Source organism: Abramis brama, assembly GCF_963993115.1.
Source record: "Abramis brama genome assembly, chromosome: 18".
Lineage (NCBI taxonomy): Eukaryota > Metazoa > Chordata > Actinopteri > Cypriniformes > Leuciscidae > Abramis > Abramis brama.
Genome location: NC_139980.1, coordinates 12,125,162 through 12,142,749, shown reverse-complemented (window position 1 = coordinate 12,142,749; position 17,588 = coordinate 12,125,162). Strand labels below are relative to the sequence as shown.

At 37.6% G+C, this 17,588-nt stretch overlaps 1 protein-coding gene across 1 annotated transcript in view; it reads right to left on the bottom strand.

Moving 5' to 3' along the window:
- kcnh5a (potassium voltage-gated channel, subfamily H (eag-related), member 5a) overlaps nucleotides 1–17,588 on the bottom strand; it is an 87,488-nt gene that overhangs the window by 50,914 nt on the left and 18,986 nt on the right. Inside the window, exons 5-7 of the mRNA XM_084090133.1 lie at nucleotides 11,351–11,466; nucleotides 9,591–9,983; nucleotides 878–1,307 (exon numbers count right to left, since the gene is read on the bottom strand). Of these exons, the coding sequence (XP_083946259.1) occupies nucleotides 878–1,307; nucleotides 9,591–9,983; nucleotides 11,351–11,466 (939 nt within the window). The remainder of the gene's footprint in view (nucleotides 1–877; nucleotides 1,308–9,590; nucleotides 9,984–11,350; nucleotides 11,467–17,588) is intronic.

Sequence of the window (17,588 nt, the reverse complement as noted above, 5' to 3'; positions counted from 1 at the left end):
TATATGATACCTATCAATATGTCTGCAATGCTTTTAAATTCCACTTAAAGTTTGCTGACATGCGCTGATTGGTGAGAATATAATAGGCACTCCGCTGATGCTAATTGAAGCATATTCCCAACTGAGAAGATTAGCTTAAACCGTACAGGATGCGCTGATATTAAAATTCTAGCCAATATTTCATAATTGGTCAGTATCAAATTCGACACTATTTTTGTCTAAATAAATACAAAATAAAACATTAAAAACTAAAATCAGTTATTTTAAATGCTATAGGTTAATTTAGGTGTATTTTAAGTTTATTTTATCCAAATGTACAGTATGAAAAATGGATATTCCTTTGTTAAAGCTGCAGTCCGTAACTTTTGGCGCTCTAGCGGTTAATAAACAGAACTGCATGAGTCTTGCGGAAGAACATTGTAGCAGGAGCTACTTCTCTCTGTTTATGTCTATATGACGAGTCACACACGTACTGGGCTACTCCGCAGTGGTACGACCCGACCGGTCTTAAATAGTCAGAATATAAACGCGTATTATAGGAGTACCGTAGTTATTCAGGATAATACAAAAACACGGTTTGGAAAATGGATTAATGATGTACTCGCTCATTATATAGATTTTGTCAATTCTAAACACACAAAAAAGTTAAGACTGCAGCTTTAAGGTTTTTAAACATTAAATTTAAGTGAGTGTTAGAAGATGGCAATCAAAAATTACCATGTCCAATTAAATATACAATATTGAGCATTACCCAAAACATCTCTAATATTGGCCAATAACCGGTACGACACCAAGATATCGCGCATACTTAATGTCCGTGCATTAACCAACTTTCTGATGAAGCATGAAAGCAAGGAAACCATTTAGTGATACTTACAGCCCACCATCATCATGGCCACAGAGAAGATCTTCTCCCCGTCTGTAGTTGGTGCAATGTTCCCAAAGCCAATGGTGGTGAGACTTGTCATGGTGAAATAGAGAGATGATATGTAGAGCGTGTGCTTACTGGGACCACCCTCCCACTGGCCAGAACCGCTGGCATTGTAGCGGTATGGCATGCCAATGCTGTTAGCTAACTGATAAAGCCAGCTGTCCGTCTTGATGCTGTTGGTGGCCTCATCGATGACCTCGTAATCTCCAATGCTGTACCAGATGCAGGCCAGCCAATGTGCGACCAGGCCAAAGACACACACCAGTAAAACTAATACAGCAGCACCGTATTCCAGATAGTGGTCCAGTTTGCGTGCCACTCGACCCAGGCGGAGTAAACGCACCACTTTCAGTGAGCTGAACAGGCTGCTGAGACCCTGGCAAAGAAAAAGAGAGATGGTAAGAACATGTTAAAACTAGATGACCTACAGACAAAAGAAATAATAACACCCAAGTAAGACTAAGAAGATCTGCCATAAATACATGCAAGTGTGCACACCTTAATCATCATTTTCAAAAGGTAAAAAAATTTTTTCACAAAATATGAACTAGTAATTCATGATATTATGTATTTCGGTGGGTATACATGGAATTTATTTCATGAAATGACAGGGTCTCCAGGTTCTCTCTATAATTTTCTGTTTTCTGTTTTCCCCGCATGTTACTACACACTGGTCGCATCAAATGATTCATTATGATATCACTTATTTTTGACTTAATGCCTCTAAAAATTATTCATATTAATTTTAATTTAGAAATAAATTATGCTCTTTTTAGAAGAGTTGTATTCAAGTCATTATATGTAGCAAAATACATTCATGTATTTTTAAATAAATTAATAGATTACATTACATTTTACTTATATGCAGCACATTTTTGCATAGGTTTGGAAGATTACATACCTATATGTGTGCAACATAAACATATCAGACTGAAAAGAAAACAATCTGGGTTTTAAAAAAGCATACAAACCTAAACAATAAAGATGTATGTAGGCACATATAAATAGGCTTATATTCATAAGGTACACTTGAAAGGCTTAGTAAATACAGATCATGACTTTAAAAAGCCAGGTGTGGATTTCAAGGTAAGATCTTCCATGTTCACTTGAACATGAATAATTCCATGTTGATGGGTGTCATATAGCTCCAGAGACCTGCTCTTTCAGCCTATAGCCACTTTGATCAGACACCTTTCATGTCAGAGGAGCAGGAGACAATGGATAGCTAGGTTCCTTGACTGATCCTACAACTCCACAGGGCACATCCAAAGAGAACCTTAGATCTCATGAGTGAACAAAGTTGTTTTACTGATCAGGCAAATTCTTTTAAGTGTATGAAAGATAACAGCTAATAGTTTGGATGTATGTTGTCTAGTCTGTGTCATTAAAGGGTGAAATAAATATAGTCTTTTTGGCTCTGGAAGCAAAATAAAGAGGATGCTTTCACTCAGCTATGCCCACACTTGCACTGTATTCCTTTGAACAAAAGCTTAAACATTGCTTGTCAACTTCAGGCCAATGCTGATTATAGGTCTTTAAAGGGAAATAAAAGCCCACTCTGATTAACATATATTTGTTAAGAGTTTTCTTAACATACACAAATACAGCATTAACTCATAGGTAGGCCTACGTAAAATATGCAGACATTTTCTGCAAGGAATGTGGGGGAAGATCTAGACTAAATATGGGGTTAAACGAAAGTGCAACAATTCTAAAGGGCCACTAAGAAAGGGTCACAGTGACAGAGGTTTAATCACTGGAGTTTGCTTGCTAGTAGGCGTTTCTACACAAATGCAATATTAAAGTGTATCAGGAATCAGATCACATGACACAACTGCTTGCACTCTCTTACTGGTTGTAGTTTTTGCTTAGATTGCTTGGCATCACCAGTGGTCGCAGTAACTCCCAGTGAAAATGAAAGACTTGTTCCAGTGAAACTGAAAATTAGGGTCACACCAATATTACAATTCTAGTCAATGCGATAGTTTTGATAATTGTTTATATTATATCATTAAGCCATAATTATATTTATTTAACTCTCAAAATAGTTTTAGCATGTTAATGAATATGGAAATGTTAATGTATTTGGCCTTGGTGGACTAGATCTGCTAGTATTGACATGCTACCAAGGTTGACACGGTACCAAAATTTCAGTAGTCGCTACCAATACCAGTAAATATTTGCAGTTCTCTGTACCAATTTCGGTAACCCGAGCAAAAACTGCTGAATTATAATTTTGTCCTGTCCATTGGTTATCACTGTCAATCATGGCAGTTTCCGATTCAATCGTGCATTAAAATACAGTTTTCAATCCAGAAACTGTGCAGTGTATTTAGTGGCATCAAAAACTAAACTTGTATTCAGATTGTGTAAGGGTAATAAACAGAAAGCAAGAGCATAGCCATCTCTTTATAATCACTAAGGCTGTCAATCTCTAAATCGCAAGCTCACTGAATTTTGTACTTTAGCGAAAACACCCATTATAATAAAAAAGCTGTCTTAATTGTACAATGAATGTCTTATATACATCGTGTTTACACAGGATTCCCGCACACGCAGCTCAAGTTCAACAAACTTGTGTTCACGCGCTCAACAGATATGATTGTGATTGGCTACAATGCTCAAACTTATAAAAACACGGTGTTAATAGAAACCTTTGACACTCAGAGAGCGCTCAAACAAACATGAACGAGAGCATTTGAAAGCAGCGTCTATCAGCGTGTACCAAATATACCTGGCACTCAGTTACTGAAGAAATGTTGTTAGTGTTAACTTTTTTTTTTCTAGTACCGACTGGTACCAGTACTACTGGTACGGTAGATTCACAGACACGCTGCTGTGAGCATGTGAGATATGCTGTTGCTGCATAAATAAACTTGCAGCTCTAGGCATGTGGAGCTGGGGGGAGATGGAGGGTTTTAGAGGAACTCTGATATTTTGAACAAGCAATCTCATTGGCCAGAGGCCAATCAGCTTATGCCATGTGGTAATGATATGATTGCTTACTGACTGCATGTAAAGTACCTATCAGCCTGCGCAGAATTCATGGCTTAACTATATATTTATATTATGGCCAATAACCAATAAATCTCCGACATTAAACATCCGTACTATATTGCATAAAAAAATAAAATAAAACACTTAAAAACTAAAGCAGACTTAAATGCTACAAATGAATTTTGGCTTCACAACTTTATATTGTAGAAATGGATACCCATTTTGAGATATCCAAACAATTAAATATTCAATAACTTTATTAATAAGCATTAATAAATATGAATTAAATATTGAATAAACACGAGAGAGCAGAAGCACATATAGAACTTTGTAATTGATCCTAAATGTTTCAGTCAAATGTATTTTATCTTCCAGAGGACAACTGGTAGGTTATCTGGAGGAAAAAAAAATGGAACAACACGTTCTCTGCAGACACTTGATGGAATTCACTTTTTAAGCTGGCAGAGTGAAAATGAGGGGGTGAGAAGTAAGTATACCTAATTGTTGCATCCTCAACAGCTTTGGACTGTCAGCCCAGAACTGTTTATAAATAGTGACCGTGATATGTACCTCACAGGTTTAATTAGCATTTCCTCCACTGAGGATTTCTGCTTTTTTGTTCCAGCCGTCACATAATCAAAAGGCTAATTTTCAAACATGCTTTATGTTCCTGAAAGGAGCAATTTTCCCTAGACACCGACACGGAGGAAGGAAGGTAAAAATAGATGTGTTCATTCTGCAATATTGCATGAAAACCTAAGGCTTTTATTACACTAGCAAAAAAACTGATGCTAATTTTGCCAACACAGTCAACTCCCCAGGCAGAGCAGCTCCTAATGGATACTTTTCCAAGTAATTTATCATTTTGAGGGCCTATATCTAATTTGCAACTGTGCTTATGTAGCATTTAGTAAATAATAACGTTTTTTTTTTTGTCTTTGTCTTTAAGGCCAAACAGATGAATAGCTGAAAGGGTGTGAATAGTAGAAGGTTATGTGTGCTCATAAATGTTCAGTTAGATGTGACGACCCCATAGATGTAACATGGGATAATGGAAGAGAAACATTAATGCCTATTGGAGAAACATGTTGTGTGTGGTTGTGTGTGTCAGGGCATGGAGAATGAAGCTTGCGCCATCTAATTTGAATTGACTTGCATCTAAAATCACTTTAGATAAACAAACACACTAAGGGGTGCAGCATTCAGAGCAACATTAGCATAAATTAGAGAGCCATTAGTGCATCTCTGCTCAACATTGAATAGGGGAGAGGTTACTGAACTGCAGTACAAATTAGAAAATGGTGCAGAAGGACCATAAACAACACAAGAAAGGAGTGCGAACTTACAGGCAACACAGAGTCCTCCGCACGTGTGGCGTTGCGTGAAGAGTGGGCTGTAGCTGGCAAGTGGCCCACCGCAGAAGGGTCTACAATGGGATCCTAAGTCAGAAAGACAGAGGCAGACGTTTCGCATCACGCCAAACTACACTGGCGCATGCATATAATAAGCTCAGAGATGGACTTCAGGATTCAAGAGACCCATTTACAGATATTAGATCTGGACAGCAGCACACTGAACGTGTCAAAGTAATTAGAATGTACAGAACAGCAGCTGTAAGCAAATCAAGATGCTAAAAAAAACACAAGCGTTATGTAACAACAATTGATGTAGCCTATACACCTTCTGAACAATGGATATTGTGAAATGATTAAAGAAATAGTTTACTTGAGAATTCTGTCATCACTCACTCACCTTCATATTGTTTTATATATATATATGTGTGTGTGTTCTTGTGTATTGAGGCATATAACAAAACATTGGAGAGCTACTTCCTAAGAGCTTCTTAATTTCCTTTTATTTTCCACAAAAGAAAGAAAGTTTGGAACAAGATGAGGGCGAGTACATGGCAGAATCTTCATTTATAATATATCCCTATAATATGTGCAGAAAAAGAGCAAGTATTTTACAACACAAGTCAAGAGACCGGAATAGCCATAGACAGGGACATGTGGTCCACAGGGGACACAAAGACAGAACAGGCTCCAGCTCATAGGAAAACATCTGACAGCTGCACATCAATCCCCATGACAGACAGTCGCACTCTTGTCAACTGCCTGTGCCTTCAAATATTTATAACACACTTTGCAGCATTTTATTATGAGCAGATTTTTTTTTTTTTTATTATTATTATGAGCAGATTTTTTTATTGTTAGTGACATCACAAGTTTTCTGTTTGCTAAAGTTTCAAAGGCATTTTTCATCACAGCAAATCATTTTTCAGTCAGTATTTTTGTAATTTAAAATCTAATAAACAAGATTCTTAAATAATATAATTTATATTTTCATTACTTTTATGCATATATTTTTCTTTTCCCATTAGTCATTTGTTTTCCCAGGTTTAGCAAACTTTTCTGCTTAAAACAAAACAAAAAAATGTTTGCCAATGGGTAAGGCATTCAATTATTTCAACATGATTATTATAATAAAAATATGAAATATGTTTTGTTTTTTTTAGATTATTAGTTATTGAAATACTAATTATTACTTTTAGTGTTGATAAAATTGCACTGCCGTCCTCAAAACCCTCTTTGGTTTTCAGGGCTCAGTGGGCATCTAGCAATAACGTCTGCCAGCTCAACAAGTGTCCTGTTGAGATTGTGGTTTGTTTCAGGTTTGGGAGACAAAACAGAATTCATTGGGGGTCAGCTGAAAAAACTGGGTATGACATTTCAACAGCAGCTGTGTAAGAGACCATCAGCTTTCATAAAAACAATCTCTGCTGGTAAATGTATTCAGTGTGCACAATATGAACACATTGGCATATGATGTTTTAATCAACATTTATTTTATTCCTTCCCTAAATTACCTAATGCTTTTGAGTTTGATCAATCAAATTTTGTAAAACGGATAGTTCCGGTCCTTGATTCTGATCACTGTATTCACTGTAAATCACGGCTTCGCGGGGCTTATTGCTTTATTCTATTTCTCCTCTGTTCTCTATCCTTTTAATTATCTATCTTGATCTGTTTCCTTCTTTATTAAAACTTAATCTAAAGCTGTCAGCTGACAGAGATCATCTCCTCACACTATTATTAATAAAGGTTCTTAAATGGTTATTTACAGCATCGCAGGTTCAAAGAAATTCCTTCTTATCAAGAAACCATTCAGTATTGAGTTGCCATATTGCTCAATGAAATAAAATGTAAAAAGTCTTTGATATTACATTACAAGTTTTTCACCTCAGCTTATTGGTTTCTGGGGCAGGGGTTTAACGCTCAAATCATAACTTTTTAATAACTGGTGGCTGTTTTTTGACAAGATAATGACATAAGGTGTAAGAACAGCATGGGCTCTGAAACTTGCAAACACAGTATGGAAATCTTAACTCTTCCACTCTGATTTTAAGCTTAAGTGTATTTCTTTGGATTTCATTATATTCCTAAAATTATGGTAAACTAGAAAAGATCCCAAAACCTATTGAACATAACACCCAAAACATTCCCGCTGTATAGTCCAATACCATCTCACTAAAAGTGTAATATGAGTTGCTCTTGATCACAGAATTATCACTAAGCTTAAGGAAATAAAGCAGCCACACAAACAAACATTTAATCTCCCCTATTTTAATAAGTATCTGAGATGTAACCTTAGCTGAACTCAGCCTGTACATGCAGATTTCAACCACATCAAGAGTGACAGAGCAGTGCCTGCTCAGTCCCAGATGACACAGGAACACTTCACTGAGATCAGGGCAGTTTTGGGGCTTCATTGTGTTCCAATGATGCAGAGACTAATGCATTCCAACAACATCACCACAAAGGGAGAGGATGCCAGTTGCCTGGGCAACCATGAACTTATGGGCACCAGTAGGAAGCCGAATAGGTATTTTGTTGGATAAATATATCATACCATGCATATGGAGATGAATAATGTAAAGAAGCTTAAAGGAGAATCATATTTTATTCTGAATGTCCACAGTTGCCCAATTCAACCTACAGCCATTAGGACGCCTGTGCCCATTTAAAGTTTTTCGGATGATCACTTCCTTCTCAGCACTCTAATATTAGCTGGACTGATGCCTCCAGACAGGACAGATTAAAAAACATGGCGAGTAAAATCTCCAGCAGATCCTCCAGAAGAACTCCAAATACACAGAAGTACAAAAAGAGCACTGGAAGTGCTTTACACTCAAAACACAGGTGTAGTTTATCCAGGAACTAACCCTAACCTCCACTATAATCTACTTCAAGAACATGTAAAGGGATAGATCATCATTTAATCACTCATGTCTTTCCAAACCTGTATGACTTTCTTTCTTCTGCGGAACACAAAAGAAAATATTTTGAAGAAAGTTGGTAACCAAACCCATTTAATATTTCCATTCCATTCAAAGCATTTAACAAAAAATAAATCACTGAAAGCATTTCTCAAAATATCTTCAGACTCCAGGATTCAACCAGTTCACTTATCACTGAACTGTCTGGGTGGGTAGGCTAATACCCAGTACAGTGAGCAGCCACTGACATGGAAAGAGATGGCAATAATGGATATAGTTTTCATGTCAGAGCTTCAGCCGCTAGAAATGTTGAGGAGGAGTCCACTAAAACCCTAATCCCATTCGGTGAGAAAAATAAAGCATTACTGACACGCACAAAAGCACGCATTCAGCAGCACCGCTTGTGCAAGGGAAAGACAGAACAAAAGCTGCATTCGTTTCTTCTCAGTAAGAGTTGAAAATGTATGCTGGAGAAGTCCTGTGCAAACAATAATTACCACAAACAAGAACCACAGATAAATAACCAACTTTAGTAACATGGAGGAGGATCAATTTTAATGCGAGCACAGAAGAGCTGAGCACAGAAAACTTGATTGAAATACTTCATTAACACGAGACCAAAGCTAATAAAAGCAAAGATGATGAAAGATTATTGACCATAATTGGTCATATGAGAACAATCAGATATGTTACATCTGATCAAATAAACTGTATACAAAAGATTTTAGTTTGGCATTTGGATGAAAGACATAATGCACAGAGTAAATTGTTTCAAAGTCTTAAAGTTAAATCATCATTCAAGTTGCTAAAGTATTTAGTTAAGTCATTATCACAGCAGAGACCAACACATAAAAGCAAATCTATGCAGATGAAACAGAATCACATCATTCATACATCCTCTCCAAACGAGTGTGAATCAGAGTATATTATACACTATGGGAATCATAAGGAATTTAACCTTTCTGGTAATGATTCGGATTACTCTTAAAGATTCATTAACAGTTCCATTAATGATTCCTTTGAATGATTGAATGATTCGTTACATATGACGAATTTTTATGTCAATGTTGTCAAATCATTCAAGTATGTTGGTTTGGTGCTCAAGAAACATTTCTTATTATCAATGGCTGCTTAATATTTTTGTTGAAACCATGATACATTTTTTTTTAACATTCTTTAAAGCAAAGTTCAAAAGAACAGCATTGATTTGAATTATTATTTTTTTTTTAAGTTTTACTGTCACTTTTGATAAATGTAATGTCCTTGCTGAATATATGTGTGTGTGTGTGTGTGTGTGTATGCGTGTGTGCATGATTATTATTATTATTATTCATATTTGTATTTAAATAATCAATTAATATTGCTTTAATAAAAACATGTGCTTACCTCATCCACATTTTCAAAGGCATTGATGATGTCATAGGGCAGGCAAGACAGCAGGTCTATGACAAACCAGGTCTTCAAGTAGTTCATACGTATGAGCTTTGGGTCAGATATGACCTCTCCTCCAGGTCCCACAAAAGTTGTATGAAAGTTCAACACAATATCCACTAGGAAGATGACATCCACCACGCTGTCCAGTACCAACCACACCAGGTTGTTCTGTTTGGTCTTAAATGACACATTATATGGCACCATGATGGCTGTGTAGAAGGTGAGGATGAGGATGACCCAGTCCCAAGTGGTCTTAAAGGTGCAGTAGTGCAATATAATGTGAGGTGGAGTTTTAGGAGCCTCTTGCTTGTATTGAGGGAGGATGTCAGAGCCCAGCTGAAGAGCCTGAATGAGACAGAAACTGAATGAGTTAATAAAAAAAATGAGAGAGAGAGAGATGAAAAAGGGGTCAGACGTTGAGATTTTTAGTCACCAGCATATGTTTTGAATGGAATTTTAATGTTCTGGTGTCACCACATGGTTTCTTAACTGCTTGACTAAAGCCTACCTTTATCAACCAGCTTTGCTAAAAAAGAAAGTCATCCAGATTTGCTGGTTTATATCATGCTATGCGGGCCCATCGGGATTTTTTCCTCAGTATTTTTGCCTTGTTTTTAAGTAAACATATGCAAACATCCTTAAAACGAGATGCATTTATTTGCATACTTTTTTTTTGCTGATTTAACCATAAAGGTCTGTTCACACCAAGGATGGTGACGATCACTATAAGATTTCTATAAACTATAAAGTAATAGTTATGAGAATAGCGATATCAACACCACAACTATAACAACACAGAATAATTATATCTTTGGAATCACTTTCAGAACATTTTTCCAGCTGATGAACAATAAAAACACTGGCAGCCAATCAGCCAATCACACAGCTTAAAAGAGTTTGAGCATTTAAAGTGGCAGACAGCAAACTGCAGTGCATGACTACAATAAACAGAATATTATCACCTGTTGGTGTGAACACTAATATAGTTATAATTACAGTTATTATTCTTGGTGTGAACGGGCCTTAAACCTCAATACATTTTTGTTAGAATTTTGCTTAAAACAATGGCGCAAAAAAAATCGTACCATATAAAGTCAATTGATTTTGTATAAAGGATGTCTGTATTTATTTATTTTTTTCTAGAAAATAATACTGGGATTTTTTTTTGCAGTGCATCAAAGCCACTACAAAAAGAAATCATGCTGGTCTAAGCTGGTCTTTTCTCTGTCAAAATTATGCACTGTAAGGAATATATACTATACTGTAACTCATGAATTAAAAGGCCATTCATGTTGTAAGGGAACCATACGATATAATACACCCAATGCTTAGAGACATAAAGCTTACTTCAGCAGCTATTGGACAGCTGAGTCAACAATCATTTGTCTGGAAATGATGTCAGAATTTATTTCTGCAATGTGGGACTGAAGACAAAGACAGCTGACCTTTTTGTATGTGCATATAGATTATATATGTGTGGGTTAGGTTTTTCCTACATTGTGAGGCCCAGAAGTCTCCAAAAAGTAATGAAAATCAGCCCTAAAACCTGACCACTCAAAGGTCCAAGCGAGGAAAAAAACTTAATGCAGTTTTAATGAAAATATAAAAATGCAAATATGTCATAAAACATAAAATGTCATTAGCTCAGTATAAAAGTAAATGGAAAGTCCCCAACAGGTTGATTTTTTTTTTTTTTTTCGCGTGACACTCACCTCTGCCAGTCGTGAATGCTTGTGGCTGACCTCAGTCTTGTTCATAGGCGTGAGCTGCTGAAGTGTACCCCGGCTATTGGTTAATGCCCTGGTCAGCCTGGCAAACTTGGTCCATCCTGCCACACAGAGCACCAAATGGTGTATCAGCAACTTGTAACACTTTTTTGCCTCTTCTCTTCCTTTCTTCCTGTTTACTTTACTCACAATCACACTTTTCCACACAACTAGTAGCGCTGCTGGCATCACGCTCCACAACCGAAAAACAATGGCCCATGCTGATTTCCACTGAGGCTCCTTCAATTGCTGACACCAGTGAAAACTGTTCTTCCCCATCCTTTCCTTCCAAATAAAGTCCCATATTTTGTGTACCCACATCCCATTTTTAAAGTCTATGCCATCAACATGTCACAAACTTAACCAGCCTAACTCTTTCCTCATCTATTCACATTGAGACTTATGAACCTTTGGGGATCTTCACAAAGGCATACGCTTCTTTATGACTTTAAAATGAAAGCATGCTGGAGACATGAAGGGAGAAGTTGCATCCGATGGAGAGCCTCTTTTGAAGTTATTGCTTTCTCATTAATAAAGACTAATGGGAAGTTTTTTCTTTTGAGCCCAATAACCCTAAAGTCAGTTGAGTTAGTTGAGTACTGCACAAGAAGATCTTTAACAAGTGATTACAAAGTGTATTCCAATGTAACTGCCATGTTTTACCATTAATCTCATTCACGCTCTTTTTGCTTTCACAACGGACGGAACGCTTTTAAAAGGTGGGAAAAGAAGTAAAACATTAATAACAGTGCGGCTCACCCATTTAAGTCACATCTCATGAATGTACAAACACAACAATACAGTGCCAGAGTAAGTTTGAGCACATCGGGGCTCTTGCAGCCACTCTCTCTCATTACAACAGGGACATAGAGGGGAAGTCTTTCTGCACGGCCACATGAACAATGAACTCAGTGAAGGGATAAGGAGAGGAAATCAGCCGTGTGCACTTATTGGTAGGATGTATGAAAATAGCACGCTGGTCTGTTCAAGCCCATAGAGACAGAGCGTATTTAGGCCACGCCCACACCCGGGGGGAAAACAATCCAACCGTCTCCATTGACTTTGCATTGCGAGAGGCTGCCTCCTTGTCATTTCTTGCTTCTAACAAAAGACAGAAAATGCCTAAAAGCTGCTGTGTGACAAGGTGTACAGCAAACAAGCTAAAAAACACAGAAATACGTTTTTATTAGCTCTCGACCCCAAAAAACGAGTGTTTAGGACATAAAAGTGGATACAGGCAGTTGAGACAGAGCGTCACGTGTCTCATTACTCTGAGAACTAATGTACGCCCGCTGGAGGAGACCATAATCGGCAACACAGGATAGTTTATTTTACAGAAATATAATATATAAAACTGACATTTGGATATTTGACTCACCAGTGACCAAATGTTTAACTTACTGCACACGTGGTGTATTTTTAGTGCATACTGAGTGTCAGGATCCCACAATTTACCCATTCGTTCCACCCTGTATCCACTTTTATGTCCTCAAACGCTTATGGTCGACAGCTTATGAAAACTTATTTCTGGGTTTCTTAGTTTGCTGAACACCTTGTCACATAGCAGCTTTTAGGCATAATTCTGTCTTTTGTTAGAAGCAAGAAATGACAAGGAGGCAGCCTCTCGCAATGCAAAGTCAATGGAGACAGTTGGACTGTTTTCCCCCCCAGTGGGCGTGGTCTTCAGATTATGACGCATTGCGCTCTGTCTCTATTCAGGGGGGAACAGATTTATGTCAGAGCAAACTGGCTACATGTAAGTTAAAAGAAGTTTCTAGATTCATTACAAGTTAAACTCAATCAATACAAGTCAAGCATTTATGAAATAATGTTTTGTTTTTTTACCATAAAAAGTCATTTCGACTCATCCCTCCTTTTCTTTTAATAAAGCAAACCCCCGTGTCACTTAATGTAACTGAATGTGTATTATTAAAAGTTGTTTAAATTGTTTTGTTTTTTCGGTCGTTTTAGGGTTTACAGTGTACCATTGTCATAGTGACAATATTGTAAAAAAAAGTTTAGAAAACGATATATGACGGGGAAAAGGAAAGAGACAAAAAAATGTCACAGACAGAAGGAAGAAAAGGAGAAAAACAATGGATGGTTCAGGCCATCTGGCTGTTTAAGGGCAAAGAGTCACTGCATAGGACACCTTAGGCGTCTTCCAGATATAGTCCTTCCACAGGGGAAAAACGGCGCTGGGTAGCCAGTGTCGAGTGGCCACATGGCAAAGCCTCAGGGAAGTCTCGGTTTGGCCATCACAGCCTAATAGAACACTATCAGACCTAAACTACAATGGAGCATATGTTTCCCCAAATGCAACACATCTGGCAGAAGAGTGGCAAACTGTGCCTGCTAGACTGCAGACATGCAACAGTCAAGAAAACACAGACTAAAGGGAGATTTCACTAAGAATCACAGCCACTGATAGCAGCATTTATTTGCACATGATATTTACATTGTTTTGCCGCCCAATTCACTAAAGGAATTAAGCAAATAAGGTAATGAAACACATGAACAAACTAATTCTGAATGCAGTTTTTTATATATATTTATAGCTCTGAACCTAACTACCGTATAAACACAGTTTCTTCCTTTTTGAGTGCTGCTAACTATGTTCCCTTCAACTTCTACTGGCTAGCTCTCAATTTATGCTCTTGTCAATCCTGAGGTCCTAAAGTATACTTTTGATGAGCTGAAAATCCTCTCCAGGTAACTATCAGATGCTTACAGAAAGATCTGGAAGGATATCAAAGGGTTTCACTGTTGCCATGGAGCCCATATTCATTCCTCGTTTTCCTTCCCTATTTGCTATTATTTGAAGTTTGTGCCCCTGGGTAAGTCACCATCAATGTGATCATGCTGATAGGTCAGAGGTCTTCAGAGAGAGGACACACTCTATTGTGCTTTAAATTTATTCACAAATCATTTAAACTCTAGGGACGAATACACAGTCAACACAAAATAACCCAGTGTTCATTGGGAAAACTGATGCCGAATGGTGCTTTATTATGCATATACTTTGCATATTTCATTGGACCACCAGTGCAGAGCAGAGCCTTACAGACAGGAACACTATTCCAATGGGATTTTGAACCCAGCATACATGGACACATACATGAACACACATACAGAACTCTTGCTTTTAGCTCTATCCTTCTCCCCAGGGGTGGTACAGTCACATGGAATTAAGCTCTAGGGAAGATCTCTGTTATACAACTAATTACTAACTTCCTGTGATGCAAATAAAACTAAAAGCTTCACTAACTATGCACAATGCGTGTAATTCTTTACCTTAAAAAACAACAGCGGAAGGCAAAGTCTGGCTTAAAGGAACAGTCTCATCAATACGTGCACATGAGCTATTCATGAAGCAATACTGAATACACACCTGGAGTGTGACGTTTAACAAATGCCCCTTTAGAACAACAGATCTCATATTTACCAAACAACAAGCTCAGGAGACGTGCCAGGCTATGAATAATCTGATTGTGCTGTTAATATTTATTAGTGCATCAAGGGTCAGGAGCGGCATAGATTAACATTTTGATAAGGGCAAAGAGTCCTTCATTTACAAAGTAATCACTGTAGGTTATTTGAATGCCTGATAGATGCTTAAATAAAGTTAGTGGTATGGTGTGGAGATAAGCAACTCATATTCTCGACACGGCCACAATAGAGGCCCTTCTATGTCAACGGAATGTTAGTGCAGTCACCTGTGATGCATCATTTTCTATATTCATAAATATTTAATAAAAGTCATATGGATACATATGGCCAGGCAAGAAGTGTTTTTGGTTAAAGGGATGGTTGAATATGATTTCACTTTTCTAACTTTAGTTAGTGTGTAATGTTGCTGTTTGAGCATAAACAACATCTGCAAAGTTCTGACGCTCAAAGTTCAAAGCAAAGGGAGATATTTTCTTTTAAAGAAATTGCTTTTTAAGGACTACAACAAACGATGGGGACTACACAACATTCCTCCCAGGTTTGTGACATCACCAACCCTATTTTACATAAACCCTGCCCCCAGAACACGATTTATAGATTATCAAGACAGAATATGCTAATCAATGACTAGAAGATAACTACACATAAGCTACATAAATTCACCAACTAACCATTCAGAAATGTCTACATGTTGTCACTTCTTCTCGAGTCTCTCCATCTTTCTGACTTCGGTTTGAACATAAAAGGCTAAAAGTTTTTAAAATTTCAGTGCATGTCTGTGTGAGGTAAAAGGACACGAGCTCTTGAAGCTCCACCCCATGTGCTGGGAGCAGCAGCTCATTTGCATTTAAAGGGACAGGCACAAAAACGGTGACAACTTTAACATGCTATATAAAAATATCTGTGGGGTATTTTGAGCTAAAACTTCACATACACACTCTGGGGACATCAAAGACTTATTTTACATGTTGTGAAAAGCTCATTATAGCACCCCTTTAAACAATTCGGAGAAGGTATGCAGTTATTGGTTGAGCCCACAGTCATACTGAAATCACTGTTTAAAAAGTGGGTGGTACAGGTGTGAGTGTGAGTGGGGGTGGGGTTTTTTTGTATATATGTACAATAACAATTTTAGGAAAAAAAAAAACATTACGATATCTAGAAATCAATTTTAATAGTAAAGTAACATTGGGTTTAATCTGTCTTTTAATGAAATCTACTAATATATATTGTTAAATAAATCCATAGATCCGGTAATTTTTCTTTTGTACTGTAATGTACACAAGAACATGGTGGTTAGAACTTTTGCCAAGCATGTCAGAGGTTACGGGTTCTAATCCGCACTCGTAAAAAAAAATTTCATCAAAACCGAACATGTTCATCAGTGGTTAAAGCAGGGACACGTTTGTGTGCATTTTGTTTTGTGATTTCACTGGAACGAATATAGAGTCTCCGCAACAGCGTCAAGTGATAGATTGAAGCGTGGGTCCGAGTGAAGACAGTGCCCGAGCCACAAGAAAACACTGTATCCGCGCCACTGATAGCAGCGGCAACGATCACTCTCTCTGCATGATTTTAAAAACAACACATTTATGCGCTAGATCGTCTCTATTTAATAATTAACTAAATTAATGCTCTGCTATTTAACTGGAGATGTTTTATTTATTTGTATTCATCCGTGCCTCGATCTGTTTCAAAAAGTCGTGGGGACAATATCGACCCTGAGAAAAAGTGGTGGGAACATGTCCCACCCGCAAATTACGCTTATGCATTTTAATATACCATGTGACTGCAATTGCCAAAGCAGGTATATTATGATTGATGCAAGCACTATAGCTAGACTATGACTATGCTGCCTATCACAGATGTCAATAACTGCAGAGAGGTTTCATTTCACCAGGTTTATCCATCTGATTGGCTATCCATCTGTTAGATAGTGATATTCACTGAACTTTAATGCCACTTCCTGTCGCTCTGTACACACCCACTGACAAGAGACTCAGCTGGGCACAGGTGCACTGCCATAAAGTGACGGCAGCTGCTATCAAGTCTCTGAGGGGAAATTCCATATATATATACCTGTGTGTGTGTGTGTTTGTATGTGTCTTCAAAGAGCTCCTGTGTGGGCTAGGATCACTGTCAAAGGACAAGTGCTTCAGTTTAGCAGTGGCACAAGCTGACAAGGAAAATAGCCACTGGTTTATAAGAGATCGAGAGAGAGAAAAGCAGAAAGAGAGAGTAAATGGAGGAAAAAGTGGGATCTGACAATGCCCATCAATCATAAATGCACATATATACAAGGAACGCTCTACGGCTGACTGCAGTTCTGCCCATAAGCAGCACTCTCCAACCTAAAGTGACAGCTTGTCAATCTCATTAAACTACCATGCACTATTGTGCCAAGCAGGCTGCACCACACAGTAAAAACACATCCAACCAGTGGCGAGGTTTTATAAGGACCAGGGTGGCACTGGCACACTCAGATTGACAGTCTGTTCCATACAATCAAATGAGACAATTACATGAATATACATGAATTAAGGAAATGTCACTCCCAAAATTTTACAGCGTGTACGTGGCTGCTGGTCAAGCATGAAATACAAAAGATGCATTCAAATTCTGAATTGCTTATACATCGCCTTTTTTAGGTGACATTTTAGGCATGATGACGCAATATCATGAAGTTCCGTTATAATCAATAAAGCTGTCTACATTGTAAATAGAAACATATGAT